The sequence below is a fragment of the Paramisgurnus dabryanus genome, chromosome 18, assembly GCF_030506205.2.
Source record: "Paramisgurnus dabryanus chromosome 18, PD_genome_1.1, whole genome shotgun sequence".
In the NCBI taxonomy this organism is placed as follows: domain Eukaryota; kingdom Metazoa; phylum Chordata; class Actinopteri; order Cypriniformes; family Cobitidae; genus Paramisgurnus; species Paramisgurnus dabryanus.
This window is the reverse complement of record NC_133354.1, coordinates 15349988-15370907: the sequence shown is the minus strand read 5'-3', so window position 1 is coordinate 15370907 and position 20920 is coordinate 15349988. Positions and strand designations below refer to the sequence as shown.

The window sequence follows — 20920 nt, the reverse complement described above, 5'->3', positions numbered from 1 at the left end:
AGCTAGAATTCCTACATTTTTCTTAAAGGAAGGGAACAGTATGGGTGTCTGAACATCAAGACGCCACCATGATACTCACTCTTCTCTTGCACATAGAGGAAGCCCTCCATGGTCCATTGTCCAGGGGCTTTAAAGTCCTGCTCTGCAGATCTTATCCTTTTCATAAGGTTCTCCACTTCCTGTCTTGTGCTTTCAAAGTTATTCCTTGTCTTCAAACAGAACATCAACAGTTTATTGGTTCTAGAAAGACATGTGGGCTATATCCACATGCAGCCATAAATACTACAACAGTCAGTGTCTACTTAACAACAAAGGCTCTTACATTTTGAAGGTTGAACTGTAATTGTTGTTTGTACGGCTCAAATTCGTGTGCCAGTTCATACCCTTCGTGGTAGAAGGTGAACAATCCCTGAAGGAATGCAAGAAGCTGGGAGAGGAGAAACAAAGATTGACAATCAATACAGTTTCAGAAGGTTTTTTTGACTTTAAACATGCAATTGTGACAAAGTAATGTCAACCATTCTTATAAGTAAGGGATAATGTATAGGCAGCAGGTTGTTAACAGGGCGACAGTGTGATTAGGACCCGACACAAAGCGGAAAATATTGTATCAAAATGAAGGGGCTTATTTTGTGTTAACAAAACACTGTACATTATCCCGCTTATTACACAGCTATTTACCTCAAAAGTAAGGTAAGGAACATTAAGTATTGATTTGAAATATTTTATTTGCTGATTTTTAGTGAACGTTTATTTTCGGTTTTAAGATAAGACGTTCAAATGTCATAAACACACTATTTACTTTTATTATTTGTAAATATAATGTCATATATGTAATTAAAAGAAATATTTTTTCTGTAATATTAAACTGTACCTGTCAAAATGATTTGCAGCATCCGGGATATCGTGTGTTATTAGTTTTGAGCTGCTGTTATCTGGGAAAAACATACCTGCAAATGTCTCGACTGGCCAATCAGAATCAAGCATTCCAATGAGCCATGAAATAAAGATTCTTAATTTAAGGGGGGTGTAAAATATGCTCACCTTCTTGTTAACTTGTAACTTAAAGAATTGTTATAAAAGCAATATTACACAAGTAAAGTACTGAGATAACAAATATCAGCATAGGTGTGGTCACCTCTGATCCTGTAGCCGAATCTCAATCATGAGATTTAGTAAAACAGCACTTGTTTGTGTGATATTGCTTAAATTACTTTCAAATCAGACTTTTTATGTTATAGATAAGTGTACATATCACGAAAATTCTGACTTTTTAATGTTGAAGTGCTATGATTGGGTCCCCAGTGCTTCTAACAACCTAGAAAATGTGAAAAAGATCAACCCAGTGACTAAGTTTTGGTAAACCATTCTCTGCAAGCATGTGGAAAAATAGGTCATTGAAAATTTTGCTCCCCTAGTGATGTCAGAAGGGGATAATTCCACCCCTTAATCTGCACTATCCAACCAAGACACTGCCGTTTTGTGCAGAGATCAGCTCATTTGCATTTTAAAGGACACACCCAAAAATGGCACATTTTTGCTCATACCTACAAAGTGGCAATTTTAACATGCTATAAATTTTAATTTATTTTGAGCTAAAACTTCACATACGTACTCTATCTTAAAAACGTCTTTTGAAATGTCCCCATTAACATTAGTTTAAGGCTGCAAAAGAGACGAAGTGTATGGCTGTTATCATAATGGTTTGCCTGATAGGCATGCACTTATGCAACAACAGATTAACACCCAGTGCCGCAATGACTGTATTTTCATATTTTCCATCTCCCCAAATCCCTAGGTTCATAGCCCTGCCCTGAGAAAAAAACAGATTTGTCTTACCGGCTCGACAAATTCAAATTTTTTCCTCTCTTGCACTTCTTGGATTTTGAAAACATATTCCAGAGAGGCGTCATAGAAGACCTGTCTTTCCTTATTTATCTGGGTGTCTGCCTGTAAATAAGTCATTTATAACCAAGGTGTTTACTGAAGGTGGAACAAACAGTGGAGAAATTGTCATCTAGTTGGAATCAGATCAAAGATATTCTGTTTACTGGGTGTTCTGGTATTTATATGCAATTTAGCGATCAAGTTACCTCCTGCAAAAGAGGCTCTTTCTTTCGGGAAGACAGACTTAAGTGCTTCTCCAAAACTGTGTAATACTTCTCCGTCTCCTTGTCAAATTTCTTCTTTCCTTCCTTTAGAAAAAAGAAAAAAGGTGAGAGGAGTTGGAATTTCCTGTACTGTAATTATGATGATAAATGTTTCTGAAGAGATAAAATGTTACATAAAACATCATGTTTGTAAACAAGCGCCATGTTAAAGACTCATGACAACATTATGAGAGATATTATTTAAAGGCACAGTTCACCCAAAAAATTACATTTTATCATTGTTGATACACACCTGTATCAGTATTTTTTTCCCAACAATGGAAGTCAATGGGGCTCATTATCGGTTTCAAACATTCATCAAAATATCTTCCTTTGTATTCATCAGAACAAAGAAATTTATACAGGTTTGTAACAACATGAGAGTGAGTAAATGACGACACAATTTTCATTTTTGGGTAAACTATCCCTTTAAGTCAGGAAAGTGAACTAGTAGATGGCAGACTAACTTTAAAGCTGCTGCATCTGCTTTACATATTAATTGCTTTCAGGCCATAATTTTTTTTAATCAGCAATGAGCTACAGAAATACAAACCAGATGATGACTAAACTCATCAACTGTACTTCAGGGCCATCCATGTCATTTTCACACTTGGACTCAATCAGGTACCATCAGCACCATCATGATAAAGCTGAGGATTCGGAGCACCCGATTTAAAAAAACAAGCACTTTGGGTATTTCCAATTATATGGGACATCAAATGCCTCTAAATGAGGCCGAGTAAAGATGTTTACTCTAGACAAGCTCCCCCCACTTCCTGTGCCTACGATGACACCACATATTTACGTTGGACCGAGAGCTCATGCGCTGTAGACCTCCAACAGTGAGAATCTCTTTCTTGAGACTTCAACTGAATCCAGTTTAAAGCTGTTTGTTTGTCCTGTTTGACATTAGCAGAACCTTTCCCATGACCCTCTAATGGACCCTCCGTCTGAACCACAGACTGTCGACTTGCCAAACAGAAAAAAAAACCAGAGGAATCTCATTTTTGACACGCGTATTCCAGTTTCTAGGCGCATCTGCTGACTAGCAATGACATCACTCTCTTTAGGAATGTGCACCTTCTGCTTAAGAGATTTAACAAAAAACCTACTGGGATTTTATTGTTACAAGAATTTGACAAACACGGAAACTATTTTGTTGAAAAAAAAAATTCTTAGTAACTACTTTTCATTCAGTTAAAATAGCTTGTATTTCATGTGACCCTGTGTGTGAAATCCAGCCTAAAGTCTTATAATCAAGCATTGACGTTTGATTTCTATCATTGAATTCGCATTGATCTCAATCTTTTACATGGCGCTAGTCAGTCGATATTAAAGATATCAAGGTTATATTTTACAGAATGTTCTTTACATTAGGTAGGATGCTTTTAAGTTAAAACCAGTAAATCACAATAGACCCTTTTACAGCTCACGTGATTGGCCGATCTCATGAACCGATCTTTCTGTTTACTTTTGTCAAAATAGGGCTCCTGAATGCGGCTACAGTTAGCAGCAGATTTGGATTTCTCTCTTTGCCTTTAAAGAGATACTTGTATTTTCTATGAGGACGTGTTCCGGTCCTAACAGCACGACACATCCCATCAAACAGCGTATACAACACATATCTATTGAAGACAAATGCATCCTCACGCCGAAAGTTTATTATTTGCATGCGTTTTAAAGTTTTGACAGTTTAAACTTTATTTTCCTCACAGCGTGCATGCACAGCAGCCTGTCATCAGTGCACATGAACAGTCTCACGGCAAGTCGTGTTATATCAACGACATTTTTTATTCATTTATTTGTGTTTGGTGACAGAAATGTTCGTAGACGAATGTCTTTTTCGTCCTTCCCAGCATGAATTCCTATCAATGGCTTTTCGTGTCTGTGCCACGACTTTCTTTATCGTGTCATTTTATATTTTGTTTTCTCATCGTTGTTTCCTATTTTTTGCCCATTGTCGCTTGGAGTTTGGGTTAGAATAACTTTCTGCAACTTCCTAACCCAAACCCCAACTCTAACCCCAACTCCAGGCGAGAATAGTTTTAAAAGCGGACGAAAAACATGTAGAAACCAATGCATAAAACTACATCCTAACGCAAACCCAGAATCTAACCCTAACCCCAAACAACAATGATTTAAAGATATAAAAGAACGACGAGAAAAAAATAAATAAAATGACACAATAAGAAAAGTCGTGGCACAGACAAAAAAAGCCATTAATAGAAATTTGTGCTGGGAAGGACGAAAAAGACATTCGTATCTAGAGTCACTAATGCTGAGTTCAGACTGCACGATTTTAGCCCTGATTTTGACTCGCTGACAGTGTAATAGCACTTATGGGAGTACTTCGACTGGGCGCAGTAACACTCTCCCTCTCCCATTATGAGAGGGAGAAGGGGAGCGGATTTTTCAGGCGAGTTGTAGTACTCCCAAAAGTGCAGTTCCGCCATACAATATAGTTCCTCTTAGAAAAGCGCTACGTTTTATTTTGTACCACCAAACTTGCTCGTATAACTACTCGTCTTAAATAGGAAAAACGTTGATGTGTTTGGTCACTTTATCTCTGAGTGGTACCATTGAATGAATGGGGCTAAGCTAAATGCTATCGAAGTGTCGCCGCCCCAGCGCTTACGTGCACGCACTAAGATGATAGAGAGATGTATCAACTCTTCTTAGTTACGGTAATAACATATTTTAATATTGAAAATGAGTAGACTATTCCTTTAAATTATTTTATGCTGTTTCGCTTTCAAAAGTCCATCTATCTCGTTCTACGGATGTTTAGACGTTTTTCCTGGAAAACAAGACAAAATACTGATTACGACATTGTTTTGCAGTGTTTAGATGAAGCGAGCGAAAGAATCTGTCCTTGAGAGTTTTGAAGTATATCTGTGTGTATGTGTGGGAGACTTTGAATGTGCTCACATACACAAGAGGCTGAACAGCCGGACTGTTGTCCGCTTTCGCCTTCATCACGTCTAAAAGCTCAAGCGATGGAGCTTTCAGCCGAAACGCCCAAATAAGGCATGGAGCGTGTTGAGCTCTGAATCTTTAAGCTGTGAGCTCAACAGGATATGCTCTGGTTCTACTAATGCGACCAGAGGGGTCACATTCACAGATCACTAGGGCTCCCAGCACAACAGCTTAATCTCCTAGAAAGAGTAAACCTTTAACTGAAGGCTGGTTATAAACATGGCCTCCAGCATTTAAGGCAGCACTTCCATGTTGGTCAAGTGGCATTACTGTATCTGGCTATAATTTAACAGGTGTTTGTAATTTACCTCCTTCCTGCTGAGATTCATTGTGGACCTATATTGAATGTATAGAGTCATATGGCTGTGTAGGTGATACTGTATATAGTACTACATTAACTAGAAACTTACTTTGGCTGCTCCGATCTGCTCTTTGCGAAACTTCTCCAAAGGGGTAATCAGGACATCATCTGCGTTCTGTATCTAAATATAAAAAGAAGCGACAAAAAAACCTTGAAAAGGTCATGTATGATAGACCAATCGGAATAAATTATCCATACTATAAAAAATTATAAAATAGCTAATTGGTTTAATCTATTTTTATAGTGCAATTTTGGTTCGCTACATAACAATGTTGAGATTAAAGTCTTTCAATAAACACACAAATGGACACAAATGCTTGACAATCTGTAGTGTTAAATGCCCATGTATAGCTGCAAAACAAGCCTTTCCTTAATGTAGGTGCTTGATGGAATTACAGTCCTAATAGCTAACAGCAGGCGAACCAAGCATGGACAGTTTCCAAGGGAATTACTTTTATTTACTGTAAAATAAAGGCGCTATAATTAGTACCGTTTTATGTAGGCACTAAGATTGGAAAAACATACAATTACATACACTGGTTCCTTTTATACACTTTCCCAGGCACAGCACACAAGGCTTCATGTCTCGCTGGAGAATTGGTCAAAATAAGTTCCACATGCTTGCCTATGCGCAGCCAGCGGCACCAATGACCTTCCATCTCCACCCACATCCACAATAATGGAATTTGTGCTTACAAATAATAGAAACGTACAGGCTCAAGCAGGTCCAGATTTAAGCAGAAATATATCTGTAACAATACAATATGGAGTTCTTGTAGAGCTCATGGGGCACAGTGTAGTCTATCCTCATTATTTGTTAGGCTATTGTAGGCATCTAACACTAACAGATCATTTGATATAAAAATTGTGGCATGTTATTCTTCTTATATGGAGCACAATTAGGGCTGTGACGGATCACATTATGGTTTTTGAGGCACGGATCGGATCATTTTTCGGATCAGCAAATAAAAGGGTGGGAAAATCTAATAACAAATAAAGAAATTACAAACATTTATTAAAAAGAACAAAGTTGGACATTAAGTAAGGTCTAAAATGAGCATTAGGTACAGAAATCGAATTAAATGAATAATTTCTTTATTGTACAAATTAATTAATTAATTATTATTTTTTAGAGCCACCGAAGTGATTTTCTCTTTGTCTTGGATTGTTTGATTAACATTAACTCTTTCACCGCCAGCGTTATTAAAAAAAGTTGCCAGCCAGCGCCAGCGTTTTTCATGATTTTCACCAAAGTTTAATGCCTTCCAGAAAATGTTCTTCTTTAAATAAATAAACATAAAATATACCAAATGAAAGAACAGACCCTCTGCTTTCAAAAAAAAAAACGTTTCATCCTACCTTTAGTGGTTCTTTTGCAATCAGCTTTTGAATATGGGTAGGTTTTTGCAAAAACACCATATTTTGAGCAAAAAGCAGAAATAATTCAATTTTTGTGACGGACTTTTCATAGAGATCCCATTCAGAGCGATCTTTAAAACAGACACGGACATGCAGCAGCTTGCCATAGGGCAATACTTCCGGGTTTAAAAAGTTGCGGAAGGGCGCCACGTGGTGGATAATAGCGGTATTGCGGAAAGACGGAAAATCTCGTCATTGGCGGGGAAAGAGTTAATGACACAGACATAAGTAGGTAAATTTACTGTCTCTTTAAGAGCAAATAAGCATGGACTGGTTTCGGACTCTATAATTCACTTAAGACATAAACAAATGTTTTTATTAGAAAAAGAATACTGTGAGATTATTTTGTATGTATGTGCCCTGTCAAGAATAGATTTTATGTTGGCTTACTTTTCGAAGTATATGTATATGCACTACTGAGGGCACTTAAACGCATGCACACACACAGGCGGAGGGCGAATTCCAAACTGCGCTTCAGGAAGAAGATGCATCATCAGTCGCTTCACATAAAAACGTTACGTTGTTTTTCATTGCTCTATTCAGCAAATGTATGTTAACAGGGCTCCAGACTGCCACCAAATGGTGGCATTTTGCCATCAAAATTTGAGAGTGTGCCACTAAATTTACATCCAGTTGCACTTGTGCGACCAGTAAATTTGACCTTTTTTGTGATGTGACACTGAATTTGAAACAGCACATTGTACTATCTGCATCTGTCATTAAAGTATTTATTAGTAATACAGTGGAAATTAGTAGAAATGTGAATATTTGGTAAGCATGTTGATTTTTGGTGTGTGCCCCTAAATTTTCTGGTTGCGCCCCTAAAATTTTCAGTTGGGAGCCACTGTGCTCCTAGTGAAAAAAGTTAGTCTGGAGCCCTGTATGTTAATGGACTACAGTATGAGAGACAGTAGCGCAACTCTCTCTATAGTTTACACGTGAGGAGTTCTGATATTTGAAAGGATGATCTGACTGGAGCTGGACCGGACACATTTAACGCATGCATACAGAAATCTGCTCACTTTAGCGCCTTTATGGGGTTAAATTGTTTTAAATCACTTGAATGTTAACATTTGCATGTCTTAGAAACACATGCAAATTATAAACTTTCCCTATTTAAATTTGCGTATTAATCCGCGAATCACATGCAACCCGAACCATGGGCCAACTGCGATCCGTCACAGGACTAAGCTATGGTAAGATATGGTAAAGCTAATCCATCTATCTTTAAAACGATAGTTCACCCAAAAATGAAAATTGTCTCATCATTTACTCACTCTCATGTTGTTCTAAACCTGTATAAATGTCTTTGTTCTGATCAACACAAAGGAAGATATTTTGAGAAATGTTTTTTTTCAACAAAACCGATCAAAAACCACATTGCCTTCCATAGTATTATTTTCCTATTATGGAAGTCAATGGGGAATTATAACAATTACTACAATACAGGTTTTATCTATAAGAGTGAGTAAATGATGACAGAATTTGAATGTTTTGGGTGAACTATCCCTTTAAATTAAAATGACTCCATGGGTTAATATATGACTTCATATGTGAAATAATTTGTTTGTGAAAGAAATTGTTTCATATTTTGAGATTATTTTGCAGTCAAATAGTTTTTTACGTTGATCATTTCGAAGCTTCGCCATGGTAAGCCCCATATAAGAAGATTACACAATGGCATAAAATTATTTTTTTTGTGTGTAACTGAACAAAGGAAGTTGCATAAATCTGGAATGGCATGAGGCCGAGTAAATTATAAGAAAATTTTACAACATGGCAAACCGTACATGGCATTTTTATATAAAAATATTTTTTCTTTGAAAAACTGAACAAAGGAAGTTGCATAAATCTGGAATGGCATGAGGGTGAGTAATTTATCAGAGAATTTTTCAACATGGGAAACCATATTTATAATTCATATGAATTTGCACAGTCACAAAATGTGTAAAAAAATGTGAATGAAAAAATGGAAAAACATGAATGATACCCCACCCCGCAACGTTTTATTCACACGGGGCGTCTGCGTTACCGCTTGACGGAGGGCGTGTCTGAAGCGTGGCTAACAGCCAATCACAGTGGCCGCAACACACGGTCCTCTGTTCTCCGGTCTTGCATAAACGTAATTGGCTGGCTATGGGTATTTGCATAAGGCAATATGATTGGCAGACGACAGTGTTGCCGCTTGAAAAATTGACAATTGGTCAACTTCTGCCGCGATCAATGCCAGTAATGTGACGCTGACGGATCTACAATTTATTTCAGCAATGCAAGACATCATTCATTAAAAAGTAAATGAGAAGCGTTAACGCTGAGTGAATGCACCGTTACCCTGCCCATATTTTTATATTTTGGTGAACTCTTCCTTTACGTTGTCTAAAACGTTTAGTTAATAGCATATATTTAAATTTAAATCACTGACCTTTCGATTTACACTAGGGTTGTTAATTTATTACATTAGTAATGCCAACACAACGCAACTGAAATAACTGAATCTGGAAGCGTTTCTCCGAAAATATTGAAATTTGGCATTTATCAAGTTGAATTATACAAAATATGCAAATGATTAGTGTGTGAACTAAACACTTTAACATTGTTTTTGCAAAAAACCAAGCAAGTCCTCCAAATTACTAATATACACAAAAGGCTTTCACTACCAACACACAAAGACTGCACATACTAAACTAAAGTGAGGCCAACAATAAACACTCGTCTCATTCAAGCAAAGGGTCCTCCTTTCATTGCATCACATACAGTACGGTAAAGCATTGAGAGCTCAGCACACGGACGCACGCTCCGTTTCGTCAAGCGTCTCTCTCACAACATCAAAACTTCCCATGGCCCTTTTTAGCCAGAAAGGAAACTCATTTCTTACATCAGTCACATCTATCATGTGGGAAATGCCTCCCACTTAAAACATCCAGCATTCTGGCAGCGTGCCTGAGATTAAAGAAACAGCAAATACGAGACAGCTCACTAATCTAACAGGACAAATAAGTTGGGTTTACTTAATGATTCACGGTCTCTAAACCTGACTGTATGACCATTGCGCTCCAGTAACACGCAGCACTTCCCAGCTGCACCCCTAAGGGAGGGCAATGCATTTACTAGGAGTTATTCACCTCTTGGCTCTCGTTATTGTACGTCTGTATGAAAAGACCCTTGGGACTTTCTCAGCTCAGCTGAGGTGTTTGTCATCCTTTTGTCAGGGGCCCGGCACAGGAGCGCACGAGACTGAAGCGTAACACGGCTACGGTCTGCAAGATGAAACTGTAGGAGGCTGCTGGGTAATTCTTCCCTTGAGGCCGTTCACACAGTTTCACTGACTCTCTCTTTCTTTTTCTACACCGAACAATAGACAGCACTGAAGCTTCAGTCTGGACACGGCTGGACTCTTGCAGCACTGCTGGAGCGGCTCTCTTCCACACAAAAGCAACATATTTCATTTCCTCTTGTGCAAATTAAGTTTTTCAATCCACTACCAGGGACATTCCAGTAATGTGTTACTCTCTGAACTCTGTGACTTACACAAAATGAAACTGGTTGTGTCATAATTTTGGTAGGTTATTATTTTAAGTTAGGCCAGACTATATAGGTAATACAGAACAGATCTAAATTCACTAAGGCTGAAACGATTCATCGAGTTACTTGATTAACTCGATTACAAAAATTCCTCGAGACAAAAATTCTGCCTCGAACCCTATGTCTATAAACTGAAATCGGGGACATCGGGAAGCTCCTCATTATCTGTAATGAAGCAGAGATCGTTTGCCTGCACAATGGAACGGTATGCAATGCACCAGATTATGATCGAACCAGAAAGTTAATGCACGCGTTTTGTTTCTTGAGAGAGAAATAAGAGGCTAATAATCAAACGTTAAGAGTAAAAAAGGCAACTGAAGTTACACAGACTAACAGAATTAAAGGCATTGTACTTAAGTTAACTGATAAGATTTCCATTAGGGTTGGATGTATCGATAAATCGAGATACAAACTAATAATGGCATGTCCGATAGGATAGTGATTCTGAATCACATAGGCGATATGCACAGCTCTTTCATGTACTATGGCTCTTTGATCAGTAGGAAGTCCTTATCAATCTAAAATCACTGTTAGTTTGAGTCATTTATAACATGCTTTTGAAAAAGCAGCATTTGTGAAACATAATCACTATACATATTCTTTATTATCATAAAAACCTAAAAAGTTTGGAAGAACCACGATATATATATATGCTTATAGAGGGTATGCATTGACGTCACTTTTCCATGTGACCGCAACATTTAACAAAATGGCTGGTTTTCATAGCGGATACTAAAAAATACGCCAGTAAAACTGACTATTATCAGCTTAAATTGAATTGAGTTGGCCTTAACAGTGACCCTAACAACTTACCAAACAACCAGTAGTCTATGGACATTGGCATATGGCCAGACATTGCTTTTCCTGACATATATGTTTGTCTTGCCTAACACTATTTAACCATCCCACCTTCGTAAAACACAAGGCTCATCATAATAGATGTTTTTTAATGAAGGCTCACTGACAAAACTTTGCAATTACACAGAATAAGAGTATTCTTGGTGTATTTTTATAGACTTTTTAATCCCCAAATTTTACATACCTGACATATGGCTATTGCTACTAATTTACTTCTTCTTTGAGTGTTTTTTGCAGTCTGAAAAAAGACCGCTCCAAATTTTTGTTGAATCTGTTAGCACAGTCGATCACACAACTACTTTTTACCATTTTAGATGAGTTTATCAGGCTATGCTAATGCTGTCGCTCAGACATTTTACCACCCAGTGGCCATAACCGCAGTCAATTTCGCCGAAGGTGAAGTTACGTGCATACCCTCTATAAGAATTTAATGGAGCTACATGTGTAAATGGTACTTCGTCTACGGCGCATATTGAGTTTCTGCACAAGAGCGCCCTCTGGCTTTTGGATGTATTGGCATTTCACCATAACTCATTGAGAAGCATCATAGATATATACACTAGGGCTGTTTCTCAATTCTAAGAACGCAAAGAACGGACTTGCGTTCTCGTGGAGACTGGTCTTGCCAGGCGACCTTGGAAGAACGAACTCAATAGGTCGCGAGAACACAGAACGCACTTGTGAGAATTGAGATGTGTGCAATCTTTCTGCTGGTCACGTGACCTCCCCAGATTTCAATGCACTCGATGCATCCTCGATATCAAGAACTCATCCGGGTATTTTCACGCGTCCTCTGTACTTGCGTTCTTGAGAATTGTAATTGAACTTCGACTGTTAATGATGACGTAGAGCGAGGACACAAGGACGCAAGATCGCTGAAGAACGCATATTGAGAAACAGCCTAGATGTCCCATTGGGGTTCTAAGCATGCGTCAAAACAGCCACCATCTTGGAACAGGGATCTTGTCATAGGTAAAGCTGCTATCTCCGCCTGTACTTCGAATTCATGGACGATGCCGGACTTTTGTGCTGGGTATGGATGCTAGGCCTACTAGCACTATGCATTATAGTTAGAAAAAGTAGATTTTCATAATATCAAAACGTACATTTTTTTCTGGACTTAATGCTAAATACATGTCTGACTGTTGGAACGAACCAAAAGAAAACCTAGAAAATCGCATTCATGACGATTTATGGTGATTTTATTTCCATTACACCTTTGCCTACAATGACGCTGATGCAGGGCTCCCCTGTTTCAAGATGGCGGCTTTATTTGACGCATTCGGTCCAATGAACTGCCGTAGCCAAGGCGACATTTTGTGTACATATCTATGGAGAAGCATAGCAAGCAAATTGCATGATTTATCGATACACCCCTAATTTCCTTCTTTCTTTTAACATTGTACATCTACAAACTGGGAAAGAAATCAAAAGGTATGAGCCAATAAGACAACAATAATGTGTGGTTGACCTCAAGTTTGACCTCAACCTTTTTATTAGACAACCAGACACAAGCCCCACAGAGACACAATAAAGATGTTTGTCTTTTTTACAACCGAGGCTGTTAAAGACACCAGCTAATGTAGCTCAGCTGTAATAACTGTATTTGGCAAATGTCACACTGTTTAATAACATATACCTGATTACAAAATATGTTTGTCCTGAATAAAAACCCAACAACATTTGAGCAGATCAACTGACAAATTATAGCACAAAAAGATCAAACGACAGTTATTAATAGATAAAGTTATCTAGTCAAACTTTGTTATGACTGCAGGGATCAGCGCGTCAAAATCACATGATAAAGATCGACAGCTTAAGTGATAATAGAAGACAATTGCAATTTACACCTACTGTAGAAAAAGAAACGGGTCAGTGAAGATTTGATGATAAAGTGTCTCATGAATCCCAAACAAAGCTCTGTGTTTGTTAACATGTGGGCAGGGTCAGCACCGGAGCACAAGGCATCATTGTTTGCAGGGTGAGCTGTTCACTGCTGTACTATGAGTAATGATTCACCAGCTGCGGCAATGAGCGCCAGCAATAATCTCTGGCAAAAAAACTGCCTAATACCCTTAAAAGTGCCTATGTGCAGCTGTGTCTGACAGCTCTGAGGATGCCTGGCTATGGTAACCTGCTTGATGAATAACTTTCAGAGTGTGAACATCCGTAAGAGACGTCATGGAGAAAAGTATTGCAAAACTGTTGTTGCTGATATTTGCAGTTTCCTCAAGCGTCTAATTGTACAACGGCCTGTTTCTCATAATGCATTAACTCATGCTGAAGTCATGCTGACTTCAAGTGGAGTGCACTTATAAGGCAACTACCGTATACAAGCCTAAAAGTGTGTTTGGTCTTATGACGCATTAACCATGTGTCAACAACACCACATGAAAGGGGCAATAAAAAACAGCTAATAAAAAACAAGTCATCCACTCATTTACTACTTTTTAAGGTAAACCACATCATGCGTGGGGTTACTGGCACTGCTGAGATATAAAAAATAAACAATTCGAGAACATTTACATTTAGGAATTTAGCAGACGCTTTTATCGACATACAAAAGTGAGGAAGCAATAACATATGACGTGCTACACAAAGTAACAGTATTTAGAGACAAGACGTGTTTAGGGAGAGATAACGGATTAGATGATTTTATTTAAGGCGGATGATTCAACATACTCCTTAAAGCTCACAAATTAGATGCTGTTTCTGGTTATCCATAGAGTCTTTAGTTTGATTTATTAAAAAAAACATTTTTAAAACTAAAATAAATGGTTAACAAAAAAAACATTTATAAAATGCATAAAAAATTTATAAAAGACAGATCAGCTGTACAGATTCTTTCCAAATAAGCCAGAGCACCTGGAGGTGTACCCCAGGCCGAGGGAGTCACCAGCAAGCAACACACAAAACACTATCCCACTATTTCTGTATAACTTATGATTCATAACATATATGCTGATTGCTAACAAAGCAGACATTTAATGCAGTCTGTGACTCATGAACAACAAGTTGTCTGTGACAACTACACTACTACCCCAAATTAACAAACAATCTCTAGTTTCCATAATTCTAGGTTATTTGGGAAGTTGAACAAGCTTAAATTTCCCTCACAAACAACAATGCACTTCTTTGGCGATGTATTTCGGTCAGCTCTTGGTTGGTGTGTGTGTGCACTATTCCGGTTGAAATGCCCATATAAGGACTTCCACAGTACTTCCTGCACTGAAATTGCCAATGAAATAAATAAAGCAAGATTGTTTCGTATGAATCTCTCAGGTTGGAAAACTTTTTGAAAAACTTTTGGCACAGAAATACTCTGTCATACATCTAACTGCTTTTTTGACACTTTGCCTATGTTAAGCATGAGGAATCCAACTCTTAAACAATGTTAATAAGTCAGAATGCATAAAATAGCCCCCCTTTAAGTATTCACAAAAAGAGGTGTATGGCTGTTTTGAATGTTGTAAAAGATGCAGGTGACTTACAAGTCGTCGTCTTTCTTCCTCCACTGTGTTCAGGAGCTGAGAAAATTCCTTGAATGACTGGGCTGTGATAAGAGAGAAAGAATTCCGATCATGTGTCCATCACCTGGATGTGTAATTACTCTATCAGCACATTTTATTATGCCCTTTGAACCACCAGAATATAGGAAATACACAAAACCTGTATATATATATATATATATATATATATATATATATATATATTAGGGCCGGGACTCGATTAAAAAAATTAATCTAATTAATTAGAGGCTTTGTAATTAATTAATCTAAATTAATCGCATTTTAATCACATATAAATATTTGACCTGAGAACATTAAGAAGTAATTTTTTTACATGGATTTTTAGTATACACTCTTAGAAATGATGTGTTAATTTTATACACATCATTGTGCGGTAAGCTTTTAACACATTATGTGTAATTTTAAGACATTATGTGTCATTTTGTGTTGATTTTGTGTTCAAGTATAAAACATGTTGTGTTAAAAGTAACACAAAATGTGTTGTTTCAATAATAACACAGAGATGGGTGGATTCCAGGATGACGCAGTTTGTTGTCCCAGAATCAACACTAATGTGTTGTTTTGACTGTCTGTGTTCCGGTACCTATTTGCGCGGATCCCCCACCTCACGTATAAAAACAACAAAACATAATATAGCCTACTATATAGCCTATATTAAAATTAAAATATAAAAAATATATTATGCACATTTTTAAGTTGCACATCGTTTATAGTTTTCTTAAGTGGGATTCAGATGTGAAAAGCGCTGCGTAATGTACGCGCTTTTAGTCTTACCATTGAAACTTAACAAAATTAAAAAATAAGAGGTGATATATAGCTTTAGCCTACATAAATGCTTGTTTCTTTAATGTTGCAAGATCCTCTTCAGGTTTTCTTGCTGTTATGTTTATAATAGTTCATTGTTCAGAGTTCATATTGATGATCTTATAGTCCATTTAAAAATGTTCTTACAAACTGACTCTATTCGTCAGAAAAACACCATTTAACTTTTTTCCTTTACCTGCCGTCGCTATTCTCTGTGCGTGTCCTCCGTCAAAGTAGCCTATTAAAATTAATATGAAGTTGATTTTTGAAAGTCTTAAGCACACCGCAAATCAAACGTGCTGCTATAGCCTATGCTCTAAATGCGCGTGTAAATGTAATTTCTGGGGACTGCCAAGCTGATTTTTAAGTGATATAGGCTACTCATTGCATGTTTTGGCATTCGGTAGCATATGCATCAATGAGATGCACGGTGTTGCTTTTAATGTTCTTTTTAATTTATATTCACAAAACCTAACAACAAAACATTGTTTATAATTAGTAGACAAATTATTTGAAACGAAATTCATTTTAAAGTAGCAAACAAAACTTAAATTAAACTCGCAATAAGCTAATTAAATTGAAACAAAACAACATTACAACAATATTTAAACCCAGCAATACTCAAACATTAACATATAACAGACATTAGGATACATGTTAAAATAATCTGTAGTTTGTTGGTAGATGTTTATTGGGCAAAACCTCCGTTGCAAACCTCCATTTACCAGAATAAATAATTTTTACTTTGAAACTGATGCGTTGTCCCGTTAAAATCAGCTGTTCGTTTAGGTTCCGTCAACTTTTATTTACACTGCATCACAACCCCGGAGTTCTCGAACTAAAACAGGGTCTGCAGCATTTACGAATGACTCCGTTAATAAGTGCGATTAAAATGCGTTAAAATGTTTAACGCGTTATTTTTTGTGTAATTAATTAATCTTAATTAACGCGTTAAAGTCCCGGCCCTAATATATATATATATATATATATATATATATATATATATATATATATATATATATATATATCATGGCCACCCAGTACTGATCAATGCACAAAGAGGTATTCAAGAAACAGCAGCCCACGTCTTTAAGATGTAAAAATGTGAGAGTAACATAAAACATGTTTCCTGTATGAGCCCCTCATGTGTGAAAGAATGATGGCGACTGGCGAGCCAGACGGGAAAAATTAAGTTAAATAATTTCATACTGTAGGGTAAATCTCATATTTTACAGTGATCTATGGCATTGTACACTGTATAATTATTAAATGTTATATTTTTTAATATTAAATATTAAAAAAATATATAGAATATAATCAAGTGGACTAAAACTTGCACCTCAAATTATTTCAAATAAAACATTGTACATAACATACATTTTTAAATGTTTATCTTTATGCATTTGCCAGATGTCAGTTTTATCCAAAGTGACTTACTGTGCATTCAAAGTATATATTTTATATCAATATGTGTTTTCTGGGATCGAACCCAGAACCTGTGCACTGACGCAATGGGAATTACATAAGTGCATAATTACATAAGATCTAATTTACATGGAAAACTGTGTGTAAAAGGCAGTAATGTCAATATTATGTAATGATATTAAAAGCACATGGTCTTATGTAATTTCATGATTATGAGCGGTGTGCTTTGCTGTTGTTTTTACACAAAGAATGCTCCGGCCACATCACTTCCTGTCCCGGGAATACACAGCATTTTTCTGATCGGCGATAAGAAAGGGTCCTGCTTCACAGCCCCCCATCATTCTCATGGGGTTTGAACTCCAACAGACAACCAATTAGAAACTCAGATAAGAACTACTTTCTTTTAAGGGCACAGGCCTCCAGATAAACAGACCCTTAGCCATTTAAAAATGACGTTATAACAAAGCAAATCTCATCTGCTTTGATGCATGGCGGGACACTCAGATGTACTGAGATGCACCTAAATGGCAAAGCCACACATGCATGAAACAATAGGCATCCTGTTGAGATATGAATATAGGATTATGTACCCCTAAAGGCTGCATATAACAAAACATGCAACCTTATTTTATCTGTAAAAAAATTAAACAATTAATATTTTCTTTCAGACTATCTAACATTGTTATAACCAGTGCATATGTGGATTTGTTGGGATTCAAACCCATGACCTTCATGTTTCTAGCGCCATGCTCCACATGGAAAGCTATCAGGTCCATCAGTCTTTCTACAAACACATACATTTTGCATTTTGATCATTTGCCAATTAATTAGTGAATGGTGGTGTGGATCGGTGAACACTTACCAATGTTAATCTCATCATCGGTTTCGGCATCTCCAATACACTCAAACTGGAAATCTTGAAGAGACTGGGAAAACTTCTGCACAGCTGCAGAAAGATCTATTGAAAATACAACAAACTGAGTTTCAGTATGTTTAAGTTTTCAAACGTATAATTTATATGCATAGGCGGCCGGTCACTTGTTTTTTCGAGGGCGCATGATGCGAAGTTTGTCACAACATGCTTATAGTCCGTCATGTGTATGGTTCGTATTTTCAAAATATGTGTTCGGCGCGTCGAGTGAACATATGTTAATCACGTGTCTTGTCAAAATAAGTGCCTGCTGCAGAAAGGGTTTATGATAAAGGAGACGCTCGCGTTTGCCAGATACTCGCCAAAGAGTATAGAAGCCCAAGAGGGGAAGCTCTGTTATGTTATGGGTAACAGTCTGTAGATGGCGCTGCGGAGCCACGGCCGCCATTATGGACTGAAAGCTGCTGAAAGCGTTAGCGCGCCTCACAACTGTTCCACACTCTTCCATTCTATGTCAGTGCCTCTTCTCTCACAAAAAGAAAAAAATACAACAAAACTTCTCATACACAAATGCTCACACAATAGATGGTGGTGTCTGATTAATTACTGAGATCTTATGGCTCCATTTTAGTACTGTTTATAGTTCATGTGTGCACTTGCTAGATTGCACATCTTTTTTGTACCTTTCCGCCTGTAATAGGACATTCACAGATTGTTTTTGTTCTTGCCATTGAAACGTTCACTGTGTGCACTTTCACTGAATATGTTGAAAAAACTTGTTAATATTTTTGTGATATTCTATGTAAAAGATTAACTCTTAAGAAATGTTCATTTATAATTTTTTTTATTTATTTATTTTTCCAAATCGTATATATGGTGATGTTCACTCATTTCAAAATCAACATTTGAATAAATATCTTATTACTGTGTGTCTGCCTATATTATTTCATGAATTTCTGTTATATAACAAGGAAAATGCATAATAGAACATAAATATTGATAGATTAAAGGTTTGCAGTAATTTTATAATTGTATCTATGCAAACCGTAAGTGGTAGGCTAATGAAGCCGATTCGGTGGGGGACATACCCTTACGAAAAAGTATTAAAGGAATCTTATAGTATTTTGGGACAAAATAGTATAGTAATCTTATAGGAATACTATAGTAATTTGGGACATACTATAGAAGTACGATAAGACTCCATAGCAACAGTTGCCCCCATGACGTGACGGCGCGGCCGCCATTATGGCCTGAAAACTGAAGGAAAACGCTGAAAAATAATGAGAGTCGCTGAACCAACTTAATATAACAAAAACTTGGCATAACTTATTTTTTTTTCTGGTCGTCATATCTAAATATGAAAACAACGTGGTTTTGCATGGCCCAATTATCCTTAGGAAAATAGTATTTTGGGACAAAATATTACTTTAAAAGTACGATAAGACTACTATAGAAATACTATAGCAGCTTTAAAATATTATAGAGGTATTCGAACATCACAGAAGTATGTAATGTTCTGTAATACCTCTATAATATCCAGAGCCGCTATAGTATTTCTATAGTAGTCTTATCGTACTTTTAAAGTAATATTTTGTCCCAAAATACTATTTTCCTAAGGATAATTGGGCCATGCATAACCACGTTGTTTTCGTATTTAGATATGACGACCAGAAAAAAAATAAGTTATGCCAAGTTTTTGTTATATTAAGTTGGTTCAGTGCCATTGACTCTCATTATTTTTCGGAGTTTTCCTTCAGTTTTCAGGCCATAATGGCGGCCGCGCCGTCACGTCATGGGGGCAACTGTTGCTATGGAGCGTTCTATTGAGTTTCGCCTCTTGGGCTTCTATACTCTTTGTACTCGCATAATCTCATGCGTAATCACAGTTCACTGTTAAGGGAGTGTCTTGCGTGTATTTTGTGCAGAAGGCACTTATTTTGACAAAACACATGATGCACATGGTTCACATCATGCAACAAACACATATTTTGAAAACATGAGCAACACACATGACACCCCGAAACACATATTTTGAATTTGCGCTCCTCGGAAGAGCAATCACGAGACGCCACTGCTTATATGAATCTTTTTCAAAAGGTCTAGTTTTATATTTCTAACATATTCACTATAATGTTACACGATGTTGATTTGCTTGGAACGACACAAAGGATTTGGGTCTTTAATGGAAAACATTCACTGCTTTTGTTTGGCACAAAACCAGTAGCTGTGCATTGACTACTATAAAAAACAAATAATGTTGTAAAAAAGAATATTGTTAAATGTAACTTGTAACTGGACTCAACCTTTCTTCCCATAAAGTTCAGGGCTGGTGCACAGTGACTAGACAATACTGCAATGCAAATTTCTATTAAGCAACACTGATAGATGTCAAGTTTAGTGAAGGGTCAGATAAAAGTACGTCTTGCAAGCTTATCTTTCTTCCATATCAGATCTCAGCTGAATAAACATCCATTTATGTTACCATACACAAACCCTGTACATAATTACTTCTTAAACCATGACTACGGTGGTTGGCAGTACTAAAAACAAACTTTGTGTACACAGCAAGGCATGAAATCGCCACTCGAAACAATCACAATCAATTTCTTGAAACATGCACTACATAGATATTATTGAGAACATATGATAAATGGTCTTTACAAAAAGCTGTAAATCATGAAATATCGAGCGCACTGATAGTATTTGACAGGCCAATAGGTCAAACTTTTCAGCTACTAGTTTGACATGGGTCCCTTTAAATCATTGAACACTGAGGCAACTAAACTTCAGTCTAATAAACTGCACTTACTGAAAACACCACTATGAAACATCAGCAGTTTACCATTAAAACAATTTAAAAACAAATCATTTTTGTAGTGTGTTTTAGGTCTTATTCCAGTAGGATTGAATAGTGGTCTTTTGGCTCCCATTCACTAGATCCCAC

At 37.0% G+C, this 20920-nt stretch overlaps 1 protein-coding gene across 4 annotated transcripts in view; it reads right to left on the bottom strand.

Moving 5' to 3' along the window:
• Nucleotides 1-20920, bottom strand: part of arhgap42a (Rho GTPase activating protein 42a) — a 32755-nt gene that overhangs the window by 10745 nt on the left and 1090 nt on the right. For all 4 annotated transcript variants that reach the window (XM_065286905.2, XM_065286903.2, XM_065286906.2 and 1 more), the window contains exons 2-8: nucleotides 17968-18063; nucleotides 14838-14899; nucleotides 5537-5608; nucleotides 2094-2195; nucleotides 1840-1950; nucleotides 323-427; nucleotides 80-209 (exon numbers count right to left, since the gene is read on the bottom strand). In XM_065286905.2, the coding sequence (XP_065142977.1) occupies nucleotides 80-209; nucleotides 323-427; nucleotides 1840-1950; nucleotides 2094-2195; nucleotides 5537-5608; nucleotides 14838-14899; nucleotides 17968-18063 (678 nt within the window). The remainder of the gene's footprint in view (nucleotides 1-79; nucleotides 210-322; nucleotides 428-1839; nucleotides 1951-2093; nucleotides 2196-5536; nucleotides 5609-14837; nucleotides 14900-17967; nucleotides 18064-20920) is intronic.